The 26,442-nt window shown below is 50.1% G+C and overlaps 1 protein-coding gene across 5 annotated transcripts in view; it reads left to right on the top strand.

The window, feature by feature from the left end:
- EXOC6B (exocyst complex component 6B) overlaps window positions 1–26,442 on the top strand; it is a 338,997-nt gene that overhangs the window by 126,239 nt on the left and 186,316 nt on the right. For all 5 annotated transcript variants that reach the window (XM_064653623.1, XM_064653619.1, XM_064653620.1 and 2 more), the window contains one exon: window positions 22,545–22,721. In XM_064653623.1, coding sequence (XP_064509693.1) covers window positions 22,545–22,721 — 177 coding nt within the window. The remainder of the gene's footprint in view (window positions 1–22,544; window positions 22,722–26,442) is intronic.

Consider the following 26,442-nt stretch of genomic DNA (forward strand, 5'->3'; position numbering starts at 1 on the left):
TTTCCTGAGTGGCAAAGTGGAATTTTTGGGCTGAGTCCTCAGCTGGATGTGACATATTTCATAATAGAGCAAAAGCTTGTGTTTAGGTCTCTTTGCTTTAAAATTGTGGCTTTAATCTGCTTATTAAATGTCTGGAATTGTCAACAAATATTTATTGTGAATCGGTGAGGGTCCAGCACAGTTAATTTTGGTTTTCTGCTGAGGATCAAACACCCTTTGTGGCAGGACAGGATAGGACTGGCTGCCCCATCCCTGGAAACTTCCAAGGTCAGGTTGGACAGGGCTGTGACCTGGTTGAAGATGTCTGTGGTCATTGCAGGGGCGTTGGACCAGGTGACCTTTAAAGATCCCTTCCCACCCAAACCAGGCAGTGATTCTGTGAAGGTTTTGGGTTGGTACAAATACTCTTTGCTGAACTTCCCACACCTCTTAACTCCGTGCTGCCGGAGGAATTTCCGTGCTCCTGGAGCCTCCTGATTTCCTGAACTAGGCAGAGGGGCTTCAGTACTGAAGTGCCACCTGTCCCCGATGCTCTGGACGGGCTGAGCTGCCCGGGGCTCCGAGTGGGAGGAAGGAATTTCTCCCTCTCCGTTGCAAAGACAATTGTTGTTTTGTGGGTGATCCCACAAAAGCTCAGCCTTATCTTCCTCCGGCTCTGTAAATCCTGGGCGCTGGGAGCTCTGACAGGACCTCCCACCAGGAGCCTGCTGTGCCAGAGCCACTGAAACGCCGTTCTTGGTGGGCCCCTTCAGAAGATGAATGGTTTTCTGAAGTGTCCCTGAGCAACAGCTCGGTGACTTCTTAAGCTCTGGAGTGCCTTAACTCCCTTCCCTCTCCTTCCATTGTTTGTTCCTCTAAAGCCTCTCCAGTGGGCAAAGCTGACAAGCTACGGAAGAGCAAAGATCCAGTTTGCTCAGAGGGCTTGGGAGGAACCTGAGATGACTTTTATGGCGAGATTGGGATCTCTTTCAGCACATCTTCACCACTTGTTGCTGACTTCTTAATCGTGTTTTGCTGGGCAGACTCGAGCAGCTTGGTCAGGACATCGTGATGCTCCGGATCCCTCTCACATTTTTCCTGTTGACTTCTGTAGGGGACGAGCATCCATCAAGAAAACCAGGATTTGTCATTGTTCCACGAGAAAGGGCATTTGCATTGTTAAAGCCCAATGGGAACCCTTTGGTACTAGGAGCCTCCGGGGATAAATGCAAATTTATGTTGATTTTTTAGGACAGACATTGCCCAGAAGTCCCTTTTAAATCAGATGATGGAAAGGTTGTTTTATCTTTGGTAACTCTTTCCAGAAGACCTACAAAGCCGAGCCCAGGAGCTGCAGCTTTTCTAGATCTGGGGTTGGTCACTTGTTTGTCGTGGCTTCGTGGTGGGCCCAGGGAGTTGACCTTAAGGCGTGGGCACAAGGAGCCTTCAGTTGGTCGTTTTTGGATGGCAGTTGCCACCTTTTCTGGAGGGGAGAAGGGATGAAAAGGGTTTTTATGTCGCTATTGAGAAGGTTTATTGGTCCCAGATATGGTGGCTCCGGGATTGCGGGAAAAACAGGCTTCCTTTATGGCCGGAGTAAATTGTGGGGGATTGCTTCACTGGTCATCCCATGGAGGGCTGGCTTGGGGCATGGGAATGGTTTTAGTCATGGATCAGATAAAATGCCCCCCTCTGTGATCCTTCTCCTGCCTTTGAGATCTGTTCTTAATCCAGACCACAGGAGTTGTTTACCAAAGTCTGTCAGGGCTTGTGTTCAGCCCCGTGGAGTCCCAGTATCCCATCAAACTGCATCCCTGTTTGCCCACAGTTCCCATCAAACTGCATCCCTGTTTGCCCACAGTTCCCATCAGACTGCATCCCTGTTTGCCCACAGTTCCCATCAAACTGCATCCCTGTTTGCCCACAGTTAATGCCCGTCCTGAAATGTCCCTGTCAGGAGGATCAGGGGACATTGTCCCCTCAGGAACGGGGACAGATTTTATGGCAGGGCCTGTTGTGAGAGGACAAGGAGTGGTGGTTTTAGACTGAAGGAGGGTTGATTTAGATTTGATATGAGGGAGAACTCTGTCACCACGGGGGTGGTAAAACCCTGGCACGGGTTGCCCAGGGATACAGTGGATACCCCATCCCTGCAAACATTCCCAGGTTGTACAGGGCTTGGAGCAAACTGGTCTAGTTGATGTCCCTGGGTGGGATTGGATGACCCTCATAGTTCCCTTCCCACCCAAAGCACTCTGGGATAATTCTATAAAAGAACTGATTTTTTTTCCAGGTATTCACAAAGTTCTTCTCCAGACTGTGATGTTCCAATGTTTCCTTGGACATTAAGTTGACCATCTTGGTGGTTGGGACTCCTGAAGTCCTGGGAGAGAGTCTCTTACAGGAGTCTGATGTTGGATGGGGAATGTGGATGAGTCCCTCAGGTCTTTCCCGATGTTTGCTCAGCATTCAATACACAATTCCTTGTGTCCATGGAGTGATCATCACTTCCTCACCTTGGGAAGGATCTGGAGGGGAAGCCTTATGAGGAGCATCTGAAGTCACTTGTTTCTTCTTCATCTTCTTTGGGATCTCCTTTTTCTTTGGAATCTTATTCTTCTTCCTTGGAACCTTCCTTTTCTTCTTTGTAACATTTGGAATTTTCTTTTTTGCAATTGTCTTTGGAGTCTTTCTTCTTTTGAATCTTCTTTTTCTTCTCGGAAACTTCTTTTTCTTCTTGGAATCTCCTTTTTCTTCTTTGGAATCTTTTTTTTTTGATTCTTCTTCTTTGGAGCCTTCTTTTTCTTCTATTAAATCTTCTTTTTCTTCTTGAAATCATCTTTTTCTTATTTGGAATCTTTTTCTTCTTCATCTTCTTTGTGACGTTCTTCTTTGGAATCTTTTCCCTTGGAATTTTCTTTGGAGTCTTCTTTTTCTTATTTGGAATCTTCTTTTTCTTCTGGTGCTTCTGCTTCTTAGGAATTTTCTTTTCCTTTCTAATTGGCTTTTCCAGTTGCAAATGAGTCGGCCTGGGTTGTTTTTCGGGATGGGGAGCTGCAGGAACTTCGTGGTGGGGTCTGTATGTAGGATGTTGTTCCTGTCACCCCATGGACAGGGTTGTTTCTCCTCTTGGATCAACAAAATGGGTTCCTAAAATCAGGGAGGGTACTCATGGAAATGGTAGACATGGAATGTTTAGAGGATTTTATTGTCTCATGCCTAAAAATATATGATCCAGTCAGAGGACCAGGCACTTGTTTCTTCTCTTCCTCCCTCTCATCCCCACCAGCTGAACAAATGTTCAGGTTTTCCATCTTCCCTGTGCAGGGATCTGCCTGGAAAAGCCTGGATTTCTCAGAAGTCAAAGCTGAGACTGGATTTTTTTCCCTCCTTTTCCCTTATTTCATTATAAAGTTTTGTCCTGAATTGGGAAAGACTGAGACCTCTTCATCTATTTTGGGAAGGAATTGCTGGCTGGGAGGGTGTTGAGGCCCCGGCCCAGGTTGGGCAGAGCAGCTGTGGCTGCCCCTGGATCCCTGGAAGTGTCCAAGGCCAGGTTGGAGCAACCTGGGCTAGTGGAAGGTGTCCCTGCCCATGGCAGGGGTTGGAGCTGGATGATCTTTAATGTCCCTCCCAACCCAACCCATTCCACGATTCTCTCTGAGGGTTCAAGGCTCTTGACTTGCAATAAAAACCTGCTGATCTCTCTGTCCTTCCTTTCTCCAGGAGCCAAGTTCTGTCTGCCTTTGGGATCAATGATTTGCTGCTTTGCTTTTGTCCTTTGCCTTGATGGGAAAGTAAATCCCTGCTTCCCTTCCCACTGGTGGAATGACTGGTCACTAAAATACACCCACAACCACCTCCTGTCCTGCAAACTCTTCTCTTCTGTGATCCAACCCGGTGCTTTTATTTTAGCAGTGGTTCAGTAAATTGTGGAATGGTTTGGGTTGGAAGGGACTTTGAATATTGTTCAGTTCCACCAGGGACACCTTCCACTAGCCCAGGTTGTTCCAAGCCCTGTCCAACCTGTTCTTTATAAAGCTCTTTAAATCCTCTACATCAGCTGCTCCTTCCTTCCTCTTTTTCCACCCTCCCGACAATTAAACAGCCCATCTCCTTCCCAATCCTTGCTCCTGCTTTCCTGGGAGGAACCAGAGCCCTCTTTCCAAGGTGAGCTCGGAAAAACCCCACGTTTCACGGATCACATTTTTTTTACCCAACTAAGTGGTCTCCAAAACGCTCCCCCCAAGGTTCACGTTTCAACTCGGGGAAGGGGGAAAAAAGAAGCGGCGCAGAAACGGCCCCGGCCTTTGCCGGGCGGGTTCCTGTGGCACGATGGAACTTTTACAATGTGTTTTTTAAGACATGGCTGGAAAAAGGAAAAGGCTCAGACGTTTTACAAGCTGCACAGCCGAGTTATTTGGGCTGAGCAGGACTTCAATTAGCGGGAGCAGTAACTGAGCTCAGTGTCTGCGTCCTCTGTGACTTGGCCGGAGTCGGAGTCTTTCACTTAATCATTTCTAACTAATTGCAGTGGTTCTACAAAGTCAGAGCAGAGCTTTGGAGGGCCCTTGTGCTGAGCAAGAAATTAGGAGCATATTTTTATTATTTTTTTTTTTTTTTTGGTGCCGGTTTTCATGGCAACTGTGCTCAGAGCTCCTTATTTCTCATTACTGTCAGACCTCTCCTGCTTCAGGAGCTGGGAAATGAGGCTGGGTTACTTCTGGGGCTCCAGTTCTCTCTCTCAGGTTGGTGCTGAGGCATCACAGGGCAGTCAGATTTTACTTCTGTGGCCGTGCAGAACCCGGGGTTCAGCTCACAGAGTAGGGATGGAGGGCTTTATAAACTCTGCTGGCCAAGCTCTTGAGGTTCCCACCGTCCTTTTGATGTCCATCACCTTAAACAAGGAGTGATTTGGCAAACAGAGGATGAGACTGGAATGTAGTTCTTGTGGATCTGGCCCTCAAACCACCTACAAGGCTTCGGGATGAAATTCTGGTTAATATTTCTTCAGTGCTTTTTATTGAAGCGTCTCCAAAGTGCTTGAAGAGCAGCATTATTAAGAGTTTGGGAGATGGGAGGATCTCTCTTTTTTCACTTCTCTTGGAAAGGGAAAAAAAAAAAGGCAGTTTGGAATTTATGTGGAGGATTTATTTGGAGGTTGCAGGTCCTTGAAGATTTTTCTGATTATTTGCAGAAGCAAATCTTTGGGGTTGTTCTGACAGGGCTGCACCAGTCACTGTGCTTGGGGGGGTGGAATAAAAGTTCTTTTTCAGTGATTTTTTCCTCACACCCACCCCTGGGAGCTCTGAGCAATGTTCTCATGTCCAGCACTGGGTGAGGAACAAGGCAAAATGTTGTTTTTTGGGGTTGTCTGCAGTTGTGTCTCCAGTGATTTTCTCACTCAACTGTCACTTGATTGCCTAAAATAATCCAAAGGTTGTGGTTCTGAGGTGAACAGGACAGGCTGCCCTGTTTGAAGGGACCAAATCTCTCCATAACAATCCTCAGGAGCTGAGAAAAGTGTTCTCCTCTTCTGATAAAAAATGACATTTTGAAGACTGGACCGGACTTAAAAATTCAAACTCAAGTTCTTCCCTTTGAGCAAAGCTCTGACTGTGGCTTAGTGGTTGTTCCTGCTTTTGGGACATGTGGTTGGAGCTCAGATATTGGCAGGTGAATGACAACCTTTTTCTTCTTTTTCTTCTTTTTTTTCCCCTCCCTTTTCCCCATTTGCTCTGTGCCCAAGTGCTGGAATTGATGCCACAGTTCTGCCCCATCCAAACAGGTGCTGGAGATATTCCTGTGAATATCCCAATGCCTTTGTTATCATCTTCTACCACCCCAAATTTCTCTGTCCCATGTGCAGGTTGGTCCTGCAATGAGGAACTTTTCCCAGGAAGAAACAAAATCAGTTGGAATTTCACTGGCCTAAAACTTCACTGATACTGGAGGGAAACAACAACGTGGGTTGGTTGTGTTGACTTGTTGACTTCTACTGACTTTTTTCTTAATCTGTTGTGTTCCTTGGGATACAAAGTTATCACAGAATCCCAGAGTGGTTTGGGTTGGGAGGGACCTTAAAGCTCCTCCTGTTCCATTCCCTGCCCTGGGCAGGGACACCTTCCACTAGCCCAGGTTGCTCCAACCTGGCCTTGGACACTTCCAGGGGTCCAGGGGCAGCCACAGCTTCTCTGGCCAGCCTGGGCCAGGGCCTCCCCACCCTCACAGCCAGCAATTCCTTCCCAATATCCCATCTATCCCTGCCCTCTGGCACTGGGAAGCCATTCCCTGTGTGCTGTCCCTCCCTCCCTTGTCCCCAGTCCCTCTCCAGCTCTCCTGGAGCCCCTTCAGGCCCTGCCAGGGGCTCTCAGCTCTCCCTGGAGCCTTCTCTTCTCCAGGGGAACCCCCCCAGCTCTCCCAGCCTGGCTCCAGAGCAGAGGGGCTCCAGCCCTGGCAGCAGCTCCGGGGCCTCCTCTGGACTCTCTGCAGCAGCTCCACGTCCTTGTGCTGTTGTTCCCAGGGCTGGAGCAGCTCTGCAGGGGGGTCTCACCTCAGACAGGGGCAGAATCCCCCCCTGCCCTCTGCCCACACTGGGGGATCAGCCCAGGGCACGGGGGGGTCTGGGCTGGGGCATCTCCAGCCTCTCCCCCACCAACACTCCAAATTCTCCCCAGAGCTTCTCTTCTCTCCATCCCTTCTCCCTCAGCCTGGATTTGTGCTGGGATTTCCCTGACCCAGCTGCAGCACTTTGTACTTGCCCTTCATGAACTCCACGAGGTTCCCTTGGTCCCACCTCTGAGGGTTTCCATGTTTTCTTTCCCAACCCTGTCCCTCCTGGAGATCCCTCCCTACTGTTCCGTGGGATCGAGGCCGTGCCGGTGCCTCCCTCGAGCAGGTTCACACCTTGTGAAAAGCAGGTGCAGCCCCATTAACTCCAGGTGGAGCCAAACCAGTTGAAACCCTCTGGATGGAATTTTGTCCTTCCCCTTCCCTTCCCACCCTCCTCCTGGGGAGAGAGGAAAATATACTTAAATATACTTAAAATATCCTTTTAAAAGCTATTTTTTCCCCCTATTTACCAGCAGCAGGTGGAATTATTTACCTGAAAAGGAGGGATGGGACAATCAACCTGCACATTTAAACAGCGATGCCACACATGTGCCAGTTACTGGGAATAAGGGAAGACCTCCCAGCTCCTCTGAGAGGTTCCTTTTTTTCCCCCCCTTTTAAAAGGTATATAAATGAAAATTGGAAAGGCCTGGCGAGGAGGTGTGAGATTTTTCTCGGGTTTTATTTGCAGCCTTGCGTTTTTTATCCTTAATAGATTTATAATACGCAGGTCCCTTTATTTGTTTCCATAAAATTAACTAGTAAATTTAAAATGGAAAAAGGCTCGTAACAGGAACCAGGTCGTGTCTGCCAAGGCTGAAAACGCTGCTGTGTTTATGAAAGGTGGACAAGGGCATTCCTCCCTCTGCCAGGTTTTCCCAGTGCCACATGTTGTTGGAGGGATATAAAACTTTTCCTAACGAGAAGCTGGAGGAATGTTGATTTTCTAATTGCCCCCCCCACACACCTTGTGTTTTTTTTTCTTTCAGTGCAAGCTGCTGGTTGTTTTGGGCTTTTAAAAAAAAAAAGGGATTGGATTTTGGAAGTCTGGGAGTTTGGAACAGGAGGCAGGGAGGGCCTGGAGGTGTGGGATGGATCCGTGCTGATGGGGACCGGTTGTGACACTCTGGGGAAGTTCCTCAACATTCCAGCCCTTCCGATCCTGTTCTTGTAATTGGGATTTGTATCCCTTGGATTTTGTTCTCCTGGTGTTTTTTTAGGTTGTTTTTGAGCAAGGAATTCTTTGTGATGTGCATAAAATAATGCCAGGGTGTTCCTGCTGGGGGACCTTGTGGTGTCTTTGGGTGAAAGCTTCTGGTTGAGAAGGTGGTGATGGGTCAGAGGTTGGACTTGATGATCTTGGAGGTCTTTTGCAACCTAAATTAGTCCATGAAATGCCTAAATGCTGAGGTATTGCTGATATGTTATATCATGGAATGGTTTGGATTGGAAGGGAATTTAAGGACTGTGAAGTTCCACCCCCTGCCATGGGCAGGGACACCTTCCCAGGTTGCTCCAAGCCCTGGCCTTGGACACTTCCAGGGATCCAGGGGCAGCCACAGCTTCTCTGGGCAACCTGTGCCAGGGCCTCCCCACCCTCCCAGCCAGGAATTCTTTCCCAATATCCCATCTATCCCTGCCCTCTGGCAGTGGGAAGCCATTCCCTCTTGTTCTGTCCCTCCATCCCTTCTCCCAAGTCCCTCTCCAGCTCTCTTATAATTTCCCTCTTATAACTTTTCCTGAAAACAGGTTGTTAGGCAAATTTAATTAAACAAAATGGATTAATTCACTGGAATGGTCAAAGAGGGATCAAAGTGCAGACGAGCTTTGTGGAATCTCATGGAATTTTTTTGGTGCTGGATTCAGGCTCGTCTGCGCAGAGATGGCACTTTCCTTTTTCCAGCCAATTCCAATCTGTGCTTCCCCCTCCCTCTCTCCTCTTTTTTTTCCTCATTGTCATTTTTCCTGCGATTACTTCCATGCTCTTGACGGGGACGGTTTGAAACTCGAAATGTTTCAAATCATCAGAAAGTGCTTTATGAGGGTAAGAAACGACGCCCGGCAAACTGGGCGTTTCCTGGAATATTCCTCAAAAAAATGTATTTGAGGGGAGAGAGAAGCAGCATTAGAGCTCTGGGAAAAAAAAAAAAAAGAAAAAAATGCCTCCAGGTTGGGCTCCTCCTTTTTTTGTGCCGTGTGTTGCTCTGAAGGAAGTTTGTCACCAAAGGGTCCTGCTGAGTTATGAACCCCACTGGTGACTTCGGTGAATCCGGCTGAAATTCCACGGGAAACCTTTTTCCAGAGCTGTGTCTGCAGGAGATGGGCTGATGTCCTGCATCACATCTTCCCTGGTGGGTACTGGGGCCAAAAACTTTCAGTCCAGGTCAGTGAGGTGTGGCCTCAGCGCTGGTGAGGCCACCCCTGGAGTGCTGTGTCCAGTTCTGGGCCCTCAGCTCAGGAAGGACATGGAGGGGCTGGAGCAGGTCCAGAGGAGAGCAACGAGGCTGGGGAAGGGACTGGAGCACAAGTGCTGTGAGGAGAGGCTGAGGGAGCTGGGGCTGTTCAGCCTGGAGAAGAGGAGGCTCAGGGGAGACCTCCTCACTCTCTGCAACTCCCTGACAGGAGGGGGGAGCCGGGGGGGGTTGGGCTCTTTTCCCAGGCAACCATCAGCAAGACAAGAGGGCTGGGTCTTGAGCTGTGCCAGGGGAGGTTTAGGTTGGAGATTAGGAAGAATTTCTTTGCAGAGAGGGTGCTCAGCCATTGGAATGGGCTGCCCAGGGAAGGGGTGGATTCTCCATCCCTGGAGGTGTTTAAGGACAGACTGGATGTGGCATCAGTGCCATGGGCTGGGAACCACGGCGGGGTTGGATCAAGGGTTGGACTTGATGATCTTGAAAGTCCCTTCCAACCCAACTGATTCTGTGATTCTATGATTCTATGATTCTATTCTATGATTCTATGAAAACAACCTGTTTGGAATGTGTGGAATGCTTGGGAATGACACCAGGGTCAGTTTAGGATGTTAACACCCCATCTCTCATTTAGGATCCTTGTGTGGGGAATCCAGAGGGAGAACTAACACAGAGATGTGGTGATGTCTGGATCCAAAAGCCTTGGATCCTGGCCTTAGGAAAGAGTGGTCAAGCACTGGAACAGGCTGCCCAGGGCAGTGGTGGAGTCACCATCCCTGGAAGTGTTCAGGAAACGAGTGGACGCGATGCGGTTTAGTGGGAACGGGAATATTGGTTGAAGGTTGGACTGAGTGATCTTGGAGTTCTTTTCCACTCTGGATGAAAGGGAAAAAAGATGCACAAAAAGTGGGATTACAGGTTTCCAGGTGTTTAATACACTTTGTTATGGCAAATTCTTGTACTGGTGTTCAAGTTGTCCCTGCCGGGAGCTGTGATCCCACCACGGCTCCTCCTTTGTCCCTGAGGGCAACGAAGGTGGGGAAGGGCCCTGATTGGAAGCCCTGTGAGGACACTGAGGGCACTTGGTGTGTTCAGCTGGAGCAGAGGAGACTGAGGGGAGACCTCACTGCAGTTCAACTGCCTGGGGAGGGGCAGAGGAGGGGCAAGGACTGAGCTCTGCTCTGGGGGGACCAGGGACAGCACCCAGGGAATGGCTGGAGCTGTGCCAGGGCAGGCTCAGGGTGGATCTCAGGCAAAGGTTCTTCCCCCAGAGGCTGGTTGGGCACTGCCCAGGCTCCCCAGGGCAGTGGGCACAGCCCCAAGGCTGCCAGAGCTCCAGGAGGGTTTGGCTGATCCTCTGGGGCACAGGGGGGGACTCTTGGGGCTGGGCCTGTGCAGGGCTGAGGGTTGGGCTGGATGGTCCTTGGGGGTCCCTTCCAGCTCAGGGTATCCTGGGACTCTGTGATTGTGTTGTCCTGGTGGTGGGTAATTGCAATGTAAAGGCACAGCAGGCGCTGCTGGAACGTTTATTCTGGGAAATGTGCATTTAATTTGGGGCAATGCTCTGTGACAGCTCGTGCTCTCTGGATTTATAAGTGGAGCTTATACACTAAGATGTAATGGGAAGAAAAGATCATGGAATCACAGAATATCCTGAGCTGGAAGAGACCCACCAGGACCATCCAGTCCCACTCCTGGCCCTGCCCAGGACACCCCAACAATCCCACCCTGTCCCTCAGAGCGTTGTCCAAACCCTCCTGGAGCTCTGGCAGCCTTGGGGCTGTGCCCACTGCCCTGGGGAGCCTGGGCAGTGCCCAACCAGCCTCTGGGGGAAGAACCTTTCCCTAAAATCCAACCTGCCCCTGCCCTGGCACAGCTCCAGCCATTCCCTGGGGAGATGTGCACTTGGATCTAGTGAATGGCAGTGCTGGGCTTCTCCATCTCTTGCTTTTCCTTTGGGATGTCAGGGATGAGCAGGTTTTCCTTGAGAGGAACAGGCTTTGAGTAACCAAAAAAACTGTTGTGCCTGAAAAAAACTGTTGTGTTCTTAGGCCCTGTCAGCCTGGAAGAGCTGGTGGCTCCAGGACTTGGAATGGCAGCAAATATTGCCTCTTAGGAAATGGGGAGTGGAAATCCAGCTGTTCCAACTTCCCATCTTCCAGCTGTGACAGACTTCTCGTTTAAGATGGAAACAGCGACGGCGTTGAGGGCAAAGTCTTCTTGCAGGATTTTTTTGAATGGTTGGGCCAAATGTAGAATCACAGGATGGTTTGGGTTGGAAGGGACTGTAAAAAAGTATCTTGTCCCATGGGCAGGGACACCTTCCACTAGACCAGGATGCTCCAGCCTGGCCTTGGACACTTCCAGGGTTGGGGGAAGCACAAACATGGTGTTTGTTGTCGTGAAACTGGTGGGGTTGTGCTGCTACATTGGTGACATTGTCCTGACCAGCGACTTGGCAAATTTATACTGAGCTGTAAAATAGATGGAATTCAGCCTGGATTACATCTTATTTATGCCTGATCTCATCTCTGAAACCTCAGGAGTGAGATCCAGGCTCGGTTTGGGAATGGTGGAGTTCTGTTTGAGTTATTGAGACCAGGATTGTCCCTGGGTGGGTTGAATTTGGGTCAGGTTGAGCCTGGGACCCTCCTGAGTGGCTGAACTGTAAGAAAATTGTGGGGGAGAGGCCAGAAAATGAAAAGAAGAGGGTGAGTAACGCTCTCAGGTCTTTTTTCGTGGCTGAGAAGTGGTTTGTAGTTTCCCCACACGCCTTTAGAGGGCAGATCACGCCCAGGAAAGAGCAGATTTAGGGACTCGCCTGAGTTTTTCTGGTCGTGAATTGGGAAAGTTGGAGGAACTCTGAATATGGATGTAATTTTTTTTTCAATGCATAATTTGAATTTTGCAATAACCTCTGGTGCTTTAAAGGCTGAATGTTAAGTGAATTTACAGGAGCAGGATGAGATCAGGTTTTGATTTATCGACGTGCCTTTGCAGTCTTTCCAGTTTCAGAGCTAAAAACTGTGGTGCAAGTGAAATATTAGTGATAGATGCTGGGAGAAAAATCTTGGGAACATACTGTGGTGGAGAAGAATTATGTAATATGTTGACTAAGTTCATTTTTATGTTAAAAAAGACCACAGAGAAATGGTTTCAGTTCAGAGAGTGGGTTCAGTTCAGAGAAATGCTGTGTGATGAATATATAATTTCGTTCTTCTCTGCTGTAATCTCTTCCCTAAATCCCCGAGCTTCATGCTCAGGAAAAATTATGTTTATCAACAGAATATTCCAAAGCATCAGAGGTATCTTGTGTGAAGTGAAGGGAGAAAAATGAAATTCAAGCTCTGCTGTGAGGTTGTTTGGAGTGAAACTTTTCATATTGGGATTAAATAGTCCTGAAAGTCACCGCGCTCGCAGAGGCTGTGCCTGTTTAATTCTGTGATTAATTAAAGCCCAGAAATAACAGAATAATCGTTCTGCTTTCTTCTCCTCCTACCCCAAAGCTCAGGGATCATGAAGATGATTATTCTCTGAAAAAGCCATTTAGTTCTTAACAAGCAAAGCTGGTCTTTGTGGCTCAGCCCTTTTGGCATCAGCTTTGTGGGTTTTTCTCATCAAAAAAAAAAAAAAAACAAACCAGAGGGGTTATTCCTAAACAGAATGAAACACTCTCTTTGTTCCAAGAAGGACTTCTCTCTGTTTTTTTTTAAAAATGGTTTTGTAAAGTGTTCTGAAGGTGGAGGTGCTGCTGCTGCTGCCTGTGTTCCCCAGGAGACAGGAACAAAACAATAGGAAGTACTTTAGATTTTGGGATTCAGGAGCTCCTGTGATGCTTTCCTGGCTTCCTGTTACAGCCGTGGTGGAAAAGGGGAAAAATGAGTGACATCATCCACCTGGATGATTTGGCACCATCCCACAGGACATCCCTGTCTCCAGAGTGGAGGGACAGGGATAGGATAGATGGACCACTCTGTGGAGAGGGAATTGGCTGGATGGTCACTCCCAGAGAGCTGGGGCCAACGGCTCCTTGTCCAGGTGGGGACCAGCGACGAGTGGAGTCCTCAGGGATTGGGATTGGGATCAGCACAGTTTGGAATCTTTGTTGGCAACATGGAAAATGGGATTGGGGCTGAGGACACCGAGGTGAGAGGGGCTGTGGACACACTGGAGGGAAGGGATGGGGCATCCAGAGGGACCTGGAGAGGTGGGACCATTGGAACCTCGTGGAGTTCATGAAGGGCAAGTGCAAAGTGCTGCAGCTGGGTCAGGGAAATCCCAGCACAAATCCAGGCTGAGGGAGAAGGGATGGAGAGAGCTTTGGGGAGAATTTGGGGATGTTGATGGGGGAGAGGCTGGAGATGCCCCAGCTCAGACCCCCTGTGCCCTGGGCTGATCCCCCAGTGTGGGCAGCAGGGCAGGGGGGGATTGTGCCCCTCTGCCCCTGTCTGAGGTGAGACCCCCCTGCAGAGCTGCTCCAGCCCTGGGAACAACAGCACAAGGACGTGGAGCTGCTGGAGAGAGTCCAGAGGAGACCCCGGAGCTGCTGCCAGGGCTGGAGCCCCTCTGCTCTGGAGCCAGGCTGGGAGAGCTGGGGGGGTTCCCCTGGAGAAGAGAAGGCTCCAGGGAGAGCTGAGAGCCCCTGGCAGGGCCTGAAGGGGCTCCAGGAGAGCTGGAGAGGGACTGGGGACAAGGCATGGAGGAACAGGACAAGGGGGAACGGCTTCCCAGTGCCAGAGGGCAGGGCTAGATGGGATATTGGGAAGGAATTGCTGGCTGGGAGGGTGTTGAGGCCCTGTCCCAGGTTGGGCAGAGAAGCTGTGGCTGCCCCTGGATCCCTGGAAGTGTCCAAGGCCAGGTTGGAGCAAACTGGTCTAGTGGAAGGTGTCCCTGTCCATGGCAGGGGGTGGAATGAGATGGCCTTTAAGGTCCATAAATCTTGTGGAAAAGCCAAGAACCTGTTTTGCCTGGGACTCCCCACTCAGAGCTTTATCCTTGTGTTTTCCAAGTCTCCGTGTGCTCCAGGATAATCGGGACCATCTCACGTCGGTGCTTTGAACGCGGCTGGTTCCTCAGAATGTTGCAGAAACCCAGAGCAGAGCGATAAAAGGAAACAAAAGCAGAATCTTGAGAGGAAACTTATCTCCAAAGTGCTTGACAAGGCCCAGAGAGAGGGTGTGTGAACCAACAGTTTGGGAACTCCCACAGAGAAGGGAACACGAGGGATGAATGGGAGGGTTAACACTTCCCAGGGTAACGTTGTGAGGGTCAGTGTGGTCGAGGTGAATAAGTGTGGAGCACCCATGAACAATAATCCTTGTTTGCTCCTCTGGCTGGAGAAACAGCCCTTCCTCTGCTCTAAGTCGTGGCCCAGAAAATGGGGATATTTGGCAGCGTGGTCCTTAGAAAACCAGGAGCTTCAGGTGGCTGCACCCCCCTCAGACAGTGCAAAGCTAAAATGAGAGTCAAACCCTTGGGAAATGTTGGAATCAACCTATTCAGAGCTGTTGGTGTCGTGTCAGAGCTCGGGCAGGGGGAGCTCCAAGCCGAAGCAGCAGCCGTGAGCACGCCGGAATTGTTTTTCCAGGATTACCCGTGGATCAAACCCTGAAAGGCTTCACAGGCCAACACACCTTCACCCTTTTGTGAGATCTGATCCATGGCTTCTTTCTGCCCTGAACTGCCATAGGTGTGAGGGTTCCAAGGCTGGAGGTGGAGGGAAGCACTGGAGGGTTGCCCGGGTGGATTTCGGGAGAGGTGAGGGCCGGCGTGCCGGCACTTGCTGGAGCTGCCTGCAGGCCTCGCTTATTGGAGTGGGAATATTCCCGTGTTGGGAGGGATGCTGGGAGCTAGAGACCTCTTTGACTGCTGTCAGATGGAGGAGGACATTTCCTTGGAGCTCCCAAGCTCCAGTGCTGCGCTGTGGGGATGTTTAGTGGGAACACCAAGAGTAGAGCAACGGTCTGAGCAACCCGGTCTAGTGGAAAAAATTCCTCCCTGGGAGGGTGGGGAAGCCCTGGCACAGGTTGGGCAGAGAAGCTGTGGCTGCCCCTGGATCCCTGGAAGTGTCCAAGGCCAGTTTGAAGCAACCTGGGCTAGCGGGAGGTGTCCCTGCCCATGGCAGGGGGTGGAACTGGATGAGCTTTAAGATCCCTCCCAACCCAAACCATTCCATGATTCTCTGTCTCTGTGATTCTGTAATTCTACAATTGTGTGATTCTCTAGTTCTATGACGTGTCCTGAACTCAAAGCCTGAGTTCTGTCCCTTTCCTTCTTCCCTCCCTTCTCCCGCTTCACCCTGACCTCAGTTTCTAGAGAAGCAAAAGCCTCCTGTCTGGATTTTTGCCTTTTTAACAGTTTCAATGGGAAAAAAACCAAAACAAACCAAAAAACACCCACCCCATTACCTCTGTCATGCCTTGATTGTCAGGGAGCGTGTTGGAACAAACCCTCAGAAAATAATTACAATTCCCTGGTGCCTCAGAGAGCTCTGAAAGCCAAGGCTTGGTCCTGCATGGTTGTGTGCACCTGAGTCATTGCGGGCAGGGTGAGAGTCGGACCCTCTCACCTGTGACCGGTTTTGGTTGTGATTTCCCTGCTGCTCCCTCTTTTTGCTCCTTGGTTGGGTTGCAATTAAGACTTAACGAGAGGTTGGACCGACCTGGGGGAGTTTCCACTTTGGGGCTTTGAGTCATAATCCTGTCTCGGAGGAGCCTCTCGGGTGCCTCGTGGAAAGGCAGAGTGCAACCACCCCGAGCTCAGAGCGTGGGCTGGGGCGTTGCACAGGGACAGGGGATTTTCAGGTTGGAAAAGGAGTTTTAAAATTGTCGGGAGAAGTTAATCAAAGAACCTCCATCCAGTTGCTTAATAGTAAACTATTTATCTCCCCAGAGCTCTGGGGACTGGTTAAACAAAGCCCTGGGCTGTGGAGTTGTGGGGGCCACAGGCTTTAATGTGTTTGAAATACCTTGTACAACACCCGTCCTCCTCCTGCTTTTTCAGGCCACTTATCTAATTTTCGGCTTCTCCGCTCTGTGTAAATGTGATAAATAAACTTTGTAATCGCAGAACTGAGCTACTTTTGAAGGCTGCCCAGCTCTGGATCACACAGGGGGTGTAAATCAACGCTCTGCCGCACAAAGGGCTTCTTAAAAAATGGCTTTTGGTCTTTTATTGTGCAGCTCGCCCGGAGGACGTGGTTGCCCAAGTCTTTTTATCAATGTTAACGTGATAAACTCCTTTTTACAGCGCCCAGGGAAGGAGAGTCTTGATCATTCCCATCTCCAAACGCTGTGCTGAGGAGCTTCCCCCAAAAACCCAGTTGAGGTTTAATAGGTTTTTATATGAAATGCTGAATTAACCGAGCGAAGTTTGCGATGAACTCTGAGGGTACAAATAGTGCTGAGTTGGTCTTGTTGGTGAGGGAAAGGAGCAGGAGTGTGGGGATGGGGGATAAACCACGGGGTGAAAGCAAAAGCAAAGGGAGAGTTGTGTGTTCCCCATCACAGAGTCCTTCCATTTGAGCAAAAATTGGTATTTAGGAATATCAGGATCACGAGCTGGATTTTAACAGTGAGGCGGAAGAGTCATTTAAGGGAACGAAAGCACTGGGGAGAAAAACCCTTTTGAATGCTGCATTTCTGTTTGTTTTAATGAGGAATCGAGTTTAAAAAAAAATAAAAAATCCCTTAGTTGGGCCTGGCTTCCTGTGCTGAGGGTGAACTTTGTCAGACAAACCTCCAACAAATTGTTTGCTCTGATAACCAGTTAACGCGGCGAGAGCGGAGAGGCCAAGCCCCTTATCATCCTTGACAGGCCACGGGCTTTTTTTTTGGGCAAACTCAAACCAGAAGCTGTGTCAGTGTGTTGAGTTTACACCTTGCAATAATAATCCCTGCTTTTATCTGATCCGAGGGGGATTTTATAACTCTGGAATGGCTCCTTGGCCAGGCTCCAGCCCTACTGTCAGTTTTTATTAACTTGCTTTTTTTTTTCTCCCCCCCCCCGTAGCCAGTCTGCCTTTTTTTTTTTCATTCCCCCCCCCCCCCCCATCCAAAGATTGTTTCAGGAATATTTATCCCGTTCCTAGGGATATTGGGAAATGATATTTTAGAGTTGTGTGTCTCAGCACATTAGAGGGGTCTGTAAAACAGTCGTGGCAGTAACTAATCAAAACCACCCACCAGCCACAGCCACGCTCCCTTTAAATCATCAACCCTCCTTTTTTTTCCGGGGCCTTATCTCGTGTCTCATCAGGAAAAAGCTAATTAGATTCTTCTCAAAAGTAAATATTGTCAGTTCCTTGGCGGGTGGAGGTGATGGGAGGTGAGACACTCACACGTTTCTACACTGGTGCAGAAGACAAGGCGACGTTATAAAAACCCTTTAAAAAGCTGGTTGAGTTTTGAAAGAGTTGGTTCCTCGTGTAGGTGGTGAAACAACTTTCCTTACAGGGGGGGTCTGGCTCCTGTAGGCAGGGCCTGGAGGAATCCATGGCCTGCTCTGCTCCCCCGTGTCATTCCCGGTGTGGTTGGGGTGGCAGGTTTGGGGCCTTGGTCACAGGCAGCTGAGTTCCTTGGAAAAATCCAGCTGTGACAAATTCACCCACAAAACATTCAAATGTGACTTGTCACCGGTGTTTTAAGGCAGCACCTTTAGTTCCTCCTGCAGAATGTTGGGTCTGTGAGCTCCGTTGGTTGGGTTGGCTCGGGTGAGTTGGGTGGGGAAGGGGGAGTTGCTGTTCCGACTGTTTCAGGATTGAGTCCTGAAATCTTGAGGAAAATGATTCCTATTGAGGACTTAGAATCACAGAATGGTTTGAGTTGGAAGGGACCTTAAAGACCATGTCATTCCAAACCCGCTGCCATGAGCAGGGACACCTTCCACTAGACCAAGTTGCTCCAAATCCCATCCAACCTGGCCTTGGACACTTGCAGGGATCCAGGGGCAGCCACAGCTTCTCTGGGAATTTGTATTTAGGACTCTTGTAGGACAGGCTTGAAGGGAAAACCCCAAAAGCACTTGGTGGAGTGATGTACAGGTTACATGAGTTCCATAATCTTGGATGGTTTGGGTTGGAAGAGACCTTAAAGCCCATCTCATTCCACCCCCTGCCATGGGCAGGGACACCTTCCACTGGACTGGTTTGCTCCAAGGTCTCCTAGAAGCTCTCCAGGACTTCCCAATGGCCAACCTTGGTCTGGTTACAGCTGCAAAAGTTGGTCACTGACCTAAACTTGACCCTGGAGGTGAAAAGCTGCCTTTGCTTCTTCCATCAACTAGTCTGGGAGCAGAGCTACTGCCAGGGCCTGGGATTTCTCCCATGGCAGAGCGGTGTGGGATGTTCCTGCTCTGCCAGACTGCTGTGGATGAAGAAAGTAGCTGTGCCTGGGGGGGAACTTGAGCTCCCTGACCCAAACACTCAGTGTGTCATTGCTCAGTGGAACATTAGCCACGAACAGACTTGGGGGGGGGGGGATGTTCTTACCTTTTGTTTTATCGTCACATTAAGCAGAGCCCAGAGATTGATAGTCCTGAGTGATGGAGGCCATTTGACAGAATAACACAAGAATGCACTTGCTTTCATGTAAACCACACCAAAAGGGAAGGGGGATTTTTTATTTGATTTTTTTTTTTAAATTTGATTTTTTTTTTTTTTTAATCCCCTGAAGGCTTTTTGCCTCCTCCCCGTAGCCCCAGGTCCCTCCGTTTCCAGAGAGCACGTCGGGAGTGTCACCCGGGCTTTGATGTGGTTTCCCTCGAGCGTGGCTCCTCACTGGGCTCCCCACAGATGCCTTGATGTGAAACAGGACGTTAAAAACCCCAAATGTGCCTCCTCTGCAGGTCATTTTTCATCCTTTTACGTGCGACGTCAAATCTCTTGCGCCGGGAAGGTGTGGGGAACGAGCTGGTGGGGAGGGGGGAAGAGGGGAGTTCCTGGGCTGTTAAACCCCAATTTCTCCGTGGTTGCTTCCTCTGGGCCTCACCCCAGCTCTGCCTTTCTCTCAGGGTGAAACTGAAACCTCGGTGACTTCACCCAACGCCGCCGAAGTTTAAAGAAAATTCGATATTTCTCACTTTTAGGTCACTTCAAGTCCAGATTGTTTCCTGCCGGGAATGTGGGGGGCAGGGAAAATGCCCTCCCGGTAATGGAAAAGCAATTACTGGTTCTTCTGGAGCGGAGGTTGGGTTGTTCCAGCGTCACACCTTGGTTGTGGGTCACCCCAACCCCTCAGGACCGTGCCCGTCGTAGGACGGAGCGGCGGCTCCGCGAGCTGGGGGTATGGAATGTGACATTCCCGGTGTGCTGGAAGGGAGCAGACATCCACTGGGTCACTTCTGTTGGCCTGTAAGGTAGAAATCCCTGGAAAAATCTCTTCTCATTTGTAACTTTTCCCTCCCCACAACTTCCTAAAGGTAAAGGTTCCTAAAGGTAAAAATTGCTCCTGGTGGGCGCAGAAGCTTTTGTGCTACTGGGAGCATCCTGTGGCTGCTTCCTGTGGATATCTGGGAGTTGGGACATCTATTTTTGTCCTTTATTTTCATTCAGAGGGTGGAGAGGCCCTGGCACAGGTTGGGCAGAGAAGCTGTGGCTGCCCCTGGACCCCTGGAAGTGTCCAAGGCCAGGTTGGAGCAACCTGGGCTAGTGGAAGGTGTCCCTGTCCATGGCAGGGGGTTGGAACAGGATGATCTTTAAGGTCCCTTCTCAATCCAAACCATTCTGGGATTCTTAGATTTTCCCAGTTGGTCAAAATTCTCTCGATAAACCTCAGTTTTATTCGCATTAAAAGTGCAAAATCAAAAGGTGGTGTTTGAATTTCACATGGAGCTCCCTGGCCTGGGAAGACACATTTTCTTGACTTTGGGGTTTTCTAGATAACCAGAATTATTTAAATCCTTTTAAGATTTGCTTTGAATCTTACTGACATTGCCACCTGGTCAGTAGATATTTAGTGTACTGCTGTCCTCCTCTGAGCAGAGATGAAGCTGAAGGAAGACATTCCTTGTTGGAAAAGAGATGGGGACCAAGATATCGTATCCTTGGAGAAAACATCCATGAGGTTGGACTCGATGATCCTTGTGGGTCCCTTCCAAGTCAGCCTGTTCTGGGGTTCTGTGAGGTCGTCTGGTGACACTAAATTCAGCCTGAGAGTTGCTGAGGGCTTGGGCAGTGGAGCTCAGCTCGTTATCCCAAATTTTCCCTCTCCCATGGCCGCCTGTGCAGCTCCGCCCTGGTTAATGATCCGTTTCGAGCGCGGCGTTTTATCCAAGACTTCGGCGTTTTTCCCACTCTTTGATTTCTTCCCTTTCTAGAAGAAGAAGAAGAAAGATTACATAAATTGGGGGATTTTTTAATGAGCGCGCCGGGCTCGCTTCGGGTGGAATTTACAGTGGGCTCAGAGTTACAACCTCGTTGCGCTTCAGTTGGGAAACTTATGTCATAAATGGGTGTATCTGAGGGTGGACTCGAGCCCCGGCTCTTTGTTGTGTGAGCTTCAGAGGGACCAAACGGCTCCCTCCCCTTTTTTGAAGTCCTAATTCCCTTTATAGGGTGTTGCAATGGCTTTCTATAGAGCTGTGCCTCTGAAGTTGGAGGTTTCCAATGCACAAAACACCCATTTCCCCCCCCCCCCCCCCCAATTGCTTCGAGTCCTGACGTCGGTCGCGAACTTTGTAACTTCGGCGGCGTCCACCCAGACCTTCTCCCGGGGCTTTTTGTTGCAAAAAATCCCCATTGTTGAGACTCATCCCTTCGGAGATCTTTTTAATAAGCCTGGTTGGGAGTCCCCTTGCTCAGCTGGTGCTTGTCTTGTAGGAGCACTTGTAGGGAACGTCTAGGATCCTGCTGCTTTCCCACCACTAGAGGTCAAGATTGTGCTATGGGATAGCTCTGCTAAGGGTTAGCTCCAATTCCTGGTGCAGTTCCTGGTGCAATTCCTGGTGCAGCCACGTCCAGTGTCAGCTTTATATATTGAATTTTGTCGTCATTTGCCATGTTTGTTAATTAAGATGAAGCCAGCTGCATGTTCACGTCCCACAGCGGTGGATTTTCAAGGGATGAGACCTCCCGTGCTTGGGTTTTGATGTCCTTTTTAATATTTTAATATTCTTGAGATGTAGGAACTACTCAGGTGATCAGGAGGGATTCTAAAGGGAGTTCGAGGCTGCTCATAAATTATTTTGGGGTCATATTAAGACTTTTTAAGTGTTTAAAAGGAAATAATTGGGGGGGTTTGCACATTAGATGGATCCTTCTCCTTCCTGCAGCTCAGGTGGCAAAAGTAATTGGGAATTTTGAAAAGGTTCCATTTGTTTTAATCCTCCTTCGGTTTCCCTGTGTGGTTGGTGTCACTGACAACGTATCTCCAATATGGTTTGTGGTTTCCCTTCTTCCTTTAAAATCCGGGCTGTGGGACAGGGAATGGTCCCCTTTTGCCACCTCACAGAATTCCAGAGTGACCAGGAGCAACCTGGGCTAGTGGAAGGTGTCCCTGCCCAGGGCAGGGGGTTGGAACGAGATGATCTTTCAGGTCCCTTCCAACCCAAACCGTTCCCTGATTTCTGCACACCTTTCTTCTGATACATCAAAAATTCCTACAAAAATATGGGACGGATCCTCGAAATCTGTGGGTATAAACCCCTGTAAATTCCAGGTTTGCAGAGTGTGTGTTTTCTGGTTACACCAGGACATAAACCCACTTTGTCCTGGTTGGCTTGGCCTTTTCCCTTTTATTTTGGCCAGGCTTTGGCCCTTGTGCCACTCGTGTCCCCGTGCTGATCCCGCTCCTTGTCCTTCCCCTTCGCTTCGAACTCCTTGGTCAACTCTTGAACAATTGGGGCTGAACCGCTTTTCCCGTCAATATTGTGCTGGATAACAATGAGGAAACCAAGTGACTTCACGCAGCAGGTCACACACATTGACCCCCATCGCCAAAAAACCCCAAACCCCCCCCAAAAACCTGGAATATCCCCCCCCTTCCGACTCCGCGTGCGTTGCTCCCGCGATCCCGGGGCTTCTCCCGGCGAGCGGCTTTTTCGCTCAGTACCTTTTACAGCTCGTTCTGTACATCAGCAACTGCAATTAAACTCTCCTGGGGTACCACAAAAATGCTTTCAGGGACCTCTGGGGTCCAGATGTGGAATGTTTTGTGCTGACACGGGTTGAAAAGAGGAACAAATCCAGCGGTTAAGTAGGTCCTTTAATTCAGCCTGTGACAGTCACCACATGGCCCGTGGGCTAATATTCCTGCATCTGGGCTGTAAATAGATCAATATGGCATTTGGATTTGTGAAGAGGCAGAATATTGTTTGTATCGTTGCATAATCCCCTGGAAAGGGTTTTGAAACGAGCCCTCTGTTTCTCTGGAATATCTGGCTCAGGGTCTGAATTCCGTTAAGCGCGCGTTGGGTTTTTTTTCCTCGTTTGTCTTTATTTCGGGGCAGGAATCTTTTGGCCCTAAAAGCAAAATTAAGTGTGAGGATACCGTGGTAAAAGGTGAAATGGGTTGTGGTTTTTTTGTTTTTTTTTTTTTTTTCCCCTAGGCACAGCAACAAAGAAACCTGGACAGCATCGTGTCCCAGCATCCCAGGGTGAGCGGGGGGAAGAAATCCAAGAAGGAATTCTGCGCCAGCTCTGACCTGGAGGTGAAGAACACCAGCCCCATGTCCGAGCAAGATTCGGGAATCCTGGATGTTGAGGATGAGGATGAGGATGAAGAGGTAACTGTGCAACAGCAGCTCAAGGGGCCTGGGGGTGGTTGTGGTGTCTCAGGTGCTGTTTGGGGGTGGTTGTGGTTTCTCAGGGGGATGTTTGGGGGTGGTTGTGGTGTCTCAGGTGGTGTTTGGGGATGGTTGTGGTGTCTCAGGTGGTGTTTGGGGATGATTGTGGCTTCTGAGGGGGTGTTTGGGGGTGGTTGTGGTTTCTCAGGGGGTGTTTGGGGGTGGTTGTGGTGTCTCAGGGGTTGTTTGGGGGTGGTTGTGGTTTCTCAGGGGATGTTTGGGGGTGGTTGTGGTGTCTCAGGTGGTGTTTGGGGGTGGTTGTGGTGTCTTTGGGGGTGGTTGTGGTGTCTCAGGTGGTGTCTGGGGGTGGTTGTGGTGTCTCAGGTGCTGTTTGGGGCTGGTTGTGGTGTTTCAGGTGGTGTCTGGGGGTGGTTGTGATGTCTCAGGTGGTGTCTGCTCCTCTCTCAGGGTTGCTGGGCAGGGACTCAGAAAGATCCAGAACAGGCTGTGCGTTTCAGAATTGGGTTATTTTGTATTTTTATCCCTGATCTTGTTCCCAGGCTCAGCAGAGAGGCCAAGGGTTGAGAACTGAACATCCCATGTCTGTCCTCCAGCTCAAGGGTTGCACTTGGGTGCTTATGGAAAGTCAGTTTGGATTCATCCTTCCTTAGAAAGATAAATCACTCCTTAGTGCAAGACATCCTTGACCTTTTCTTTGAGACTTTGTCTGGGTGGCAGAGACGTACTTTGGGCTGAAAAGGATTGTCAGGGTGGAAGTTTTCAAAGCAATTGTAATTCCTTGCTGTGCTCCCTCCTTTGCCTCCCTTTCTGCTGCTGATTCCTCGGAGCTGGAACTCCCTTGGGTTTGGGAACCACAAACCAGAACCTCGTGGTAGGGTTGGTTCTTCTCTCTTTGCTCCCTGTGCTGGAGGATAGTGCAGAGTGGGGACCCCTTGGATTTGTGATGGATAACGTGGAACAGAGCCCTGTGTTGCAGGAAAGGCAGCTTGGAGATCCAAACCTGGAGTGCAGGACATGGGGTGTGGAGCTTTTTGATGTGCTCGTGATTTCTTGGGATTCAGGCTTGCCCTGGACCTTTTGACAGGTTGTGTCTGCCACTCTGGGTGTTTTTCCTCCTCCTGCTGAAGCCTCTTATGTCAAGAAAATGATAATTTCAGCTACAGCCTGAACCTGAACGGGATGGTGTTTGTTATCCTGAACCTGACCATGGACTTGAACAGTCCATGACTGGCCAGAGAAGGGGATAAAAACAAAGTTTCTGAAGTTTAAAATAGGCTTGTTCAAGTGGCTCTGTGCTCCTGTTCTGCCTTTTCCCTGCAAATAATTCCCTCCTCTTCATCACTGCTGTGGGTCCAGAGCAGAGTGAGATCACAATTTACTTCACAGGGACCGAATTGTGGGGTCAACCCAGAGCCCTCTCACTGCTCTGGAACCATCTGGGGGGGCTGTTCAGTCCTGCAGCAAAATGAAATGAGTCCAGAGGAGGCCCCAGAGATGCTCCAAGGGCTGAAGCCCCTCTGCTCTGGAGCCAGGCTGGGAGAGCTGAGAGCCCCTGGCAGGGCCTGAAGGGGCTCCAGGAGAGCTGGAGAGGGACTGGGGACAAGGCAGGGAGGGACAGGACACAGGGAATGGCTTCCCACTGGAAAAGTGAAGATTTAAATGGGATATTGGGCAGGAATTGTTGGCTGTGAGGGTGGGGAGGCCCTGTCCCAGGTTGGGCAGAGAAGCTGTGGCTGCCTCTGGATCCCTGGAAGTGTCCAAGGCCAGGTTGGAGCAACCTGGGCTAGTGGAAGGTGTCCCTGCCCATGGCAGGGGGTGGCACTGGATGACCTTTAAGGTCCCTTCCAGCCCAACCCATTCCAGGATTCCACCCCATCTCGAGGCAGGTGCAATCCCATCCCTGGGTGTGACCCAAGCCAGGCTGGTGGGATGGGGTGACCCCACAGTCGGGGGGACCCTGTGGTGGTGGATGGCAGGAGGGCTCAGCCCCAGTGCCCTGGCAGGGGTGGGTGCTGTCCGTGGTGATGAAGTGCAGCCCTGGGACCCCCCTGTGTTCCCTGGAGCCCCCCAGGGAGGAGACCCCTGTGTCCCCTTCTCCCAGATTTGCCTCAGTGGGAAAAGGGATGGGTTTTGGTCCCTGATGAGTTCAGAGTTCCCCATGTTCCTGCCTCCTGGGTTTTTTCCCTGTTTGAACAGGAGGTTATTTATTTATTAGTACAAATGGATCTCTCAAATGGAAACAGAGCCAGTGAGGTTTTGGGCCCCTCACAACAAGAAAGACATTGAGGGGCTGGAGCGTGTCCAGGAAAGGGAACAGAGCTGGGGAAGGGGCTGGAGCAGCAGGAGCAGCTGAGGGAGCTGGGGGGGCTCAGCCTGGAGAAAAGGAGGCTCAGGGGGGACCTTCTGGCTCTGCAACTCCCTGACAGGAGGGGGGAGCCAGGGGGGGTTCAGGCTCTGCTGCCAGGGAACAAGGGACAGGAGGAGAGGGAACGGCCTCCAGCTGTGCCAGGGGAGGATCAGGTTGGATATTGGGAAGATTCCTTCCTGGAAAGGGTTGTCCAGCCCTGGCACAGCTGCCCAGGGAGGTGGTGGATCCCCATCCCTGGAGGGAATTAAAATCCCTGTGGATGTGGTACCTGGGGACATGGGTCTGTGGCAGTGCTGGGGGATGGTTGGACTCGATGATCTCAGAGGGCTTTTCCAACCTAAAGGATTCTGTGATTCCAAATCTGATGAATTGTTGGGTGTAGTGGTTCAACCCCAGTCTGTTGTTAAGCCCCCACTCAGTTGCTGCTCACCCTTCACCTCCTCAGAAGATCTGGGGACACAATGTGAGGGGCCACAGCAAGAAAACTTGTGTGTCAGGGTAAAGACACTTTATTAAGGAAAGGAGAAAAACAACTTCTCACTTTTCGTGGTTGCTGAATTCATTCCTCACTTTTCACCTTCTGGTGGGAGCCCTTCCTCCTTCTGATTGCCTGATCTGTGCAGGAATATTGTTAATTCAGAATTTGGGTTTCAAAGTTGGTCCTTAATGCTTAAAATTATTAATATGAAGTGTCCTGAGTGCAGGTATCTCATTTCCTGCACAACCCCCCGTGTTCTGGAGTGCTTTGTGGGGTAGAGGGACAGAGCTGCACCCACTGGACATGTGTCCTTGGTTGTGTTCTGCCCACCAGAGATTGCTGAGGCTTCTACTTCTCTGCTTCCAAGAAAACCTCAGAATGGGAAACAGGATGGTCCTGGGTGGTCCTGATTTAAGTTTAGGCAGGAGAGCTCCTGATCCTGGTTCTCAGGCTGGAAGAAGTGGGGTAAATGTAAATTTGTACCTCTAGGAAGCCCTTCAGGAGGTTCTGGTGTGGAGCTCTCCACCTAGGCTGGGCGAACTGTTCTGGTGATCCCGTTATTCCTCACCCCTGTGGAGCAATCCCTTCATCTCCACGGCAAAATTTCCAGGAAGAAATTTTGAAAGGGAAGAACAAGCCAGAAGGGTTTTGGCTCCTACAGTCAATTCCAGTGGAGATGATTCTGTCCCTTGGAGCAGCTTGAGAGAGCTCTGGCAGCTCCAGAGCACAAACTCCATGAACACTGTCCAGTTTGGAGACATCCCGGTCCAGCCTCGTCCCACTGGAGCACAGATGCCTCCCAGAGGCGGAGGGAGCCGGAGCGCGGGAGTGGGGACAGCTGGAAAACGAGCTGG

This window comes from Pseudopipra pipra, chromosome 4 (assembly GCF_036250125.1).
Source record: "Pseudopipra pipra isolate bDixPip1 chromosome 4, bDixPip1.hap1, whole genome shotgun sequence".
In the NCBI taxonomy this organism is placed as follows: domain Eukaryota; kingdom Metazoa; phylum Chordata; class Aves; order Passeriformes; family Pipridae; genus Pseudopipra; species Pseudopipra pipra.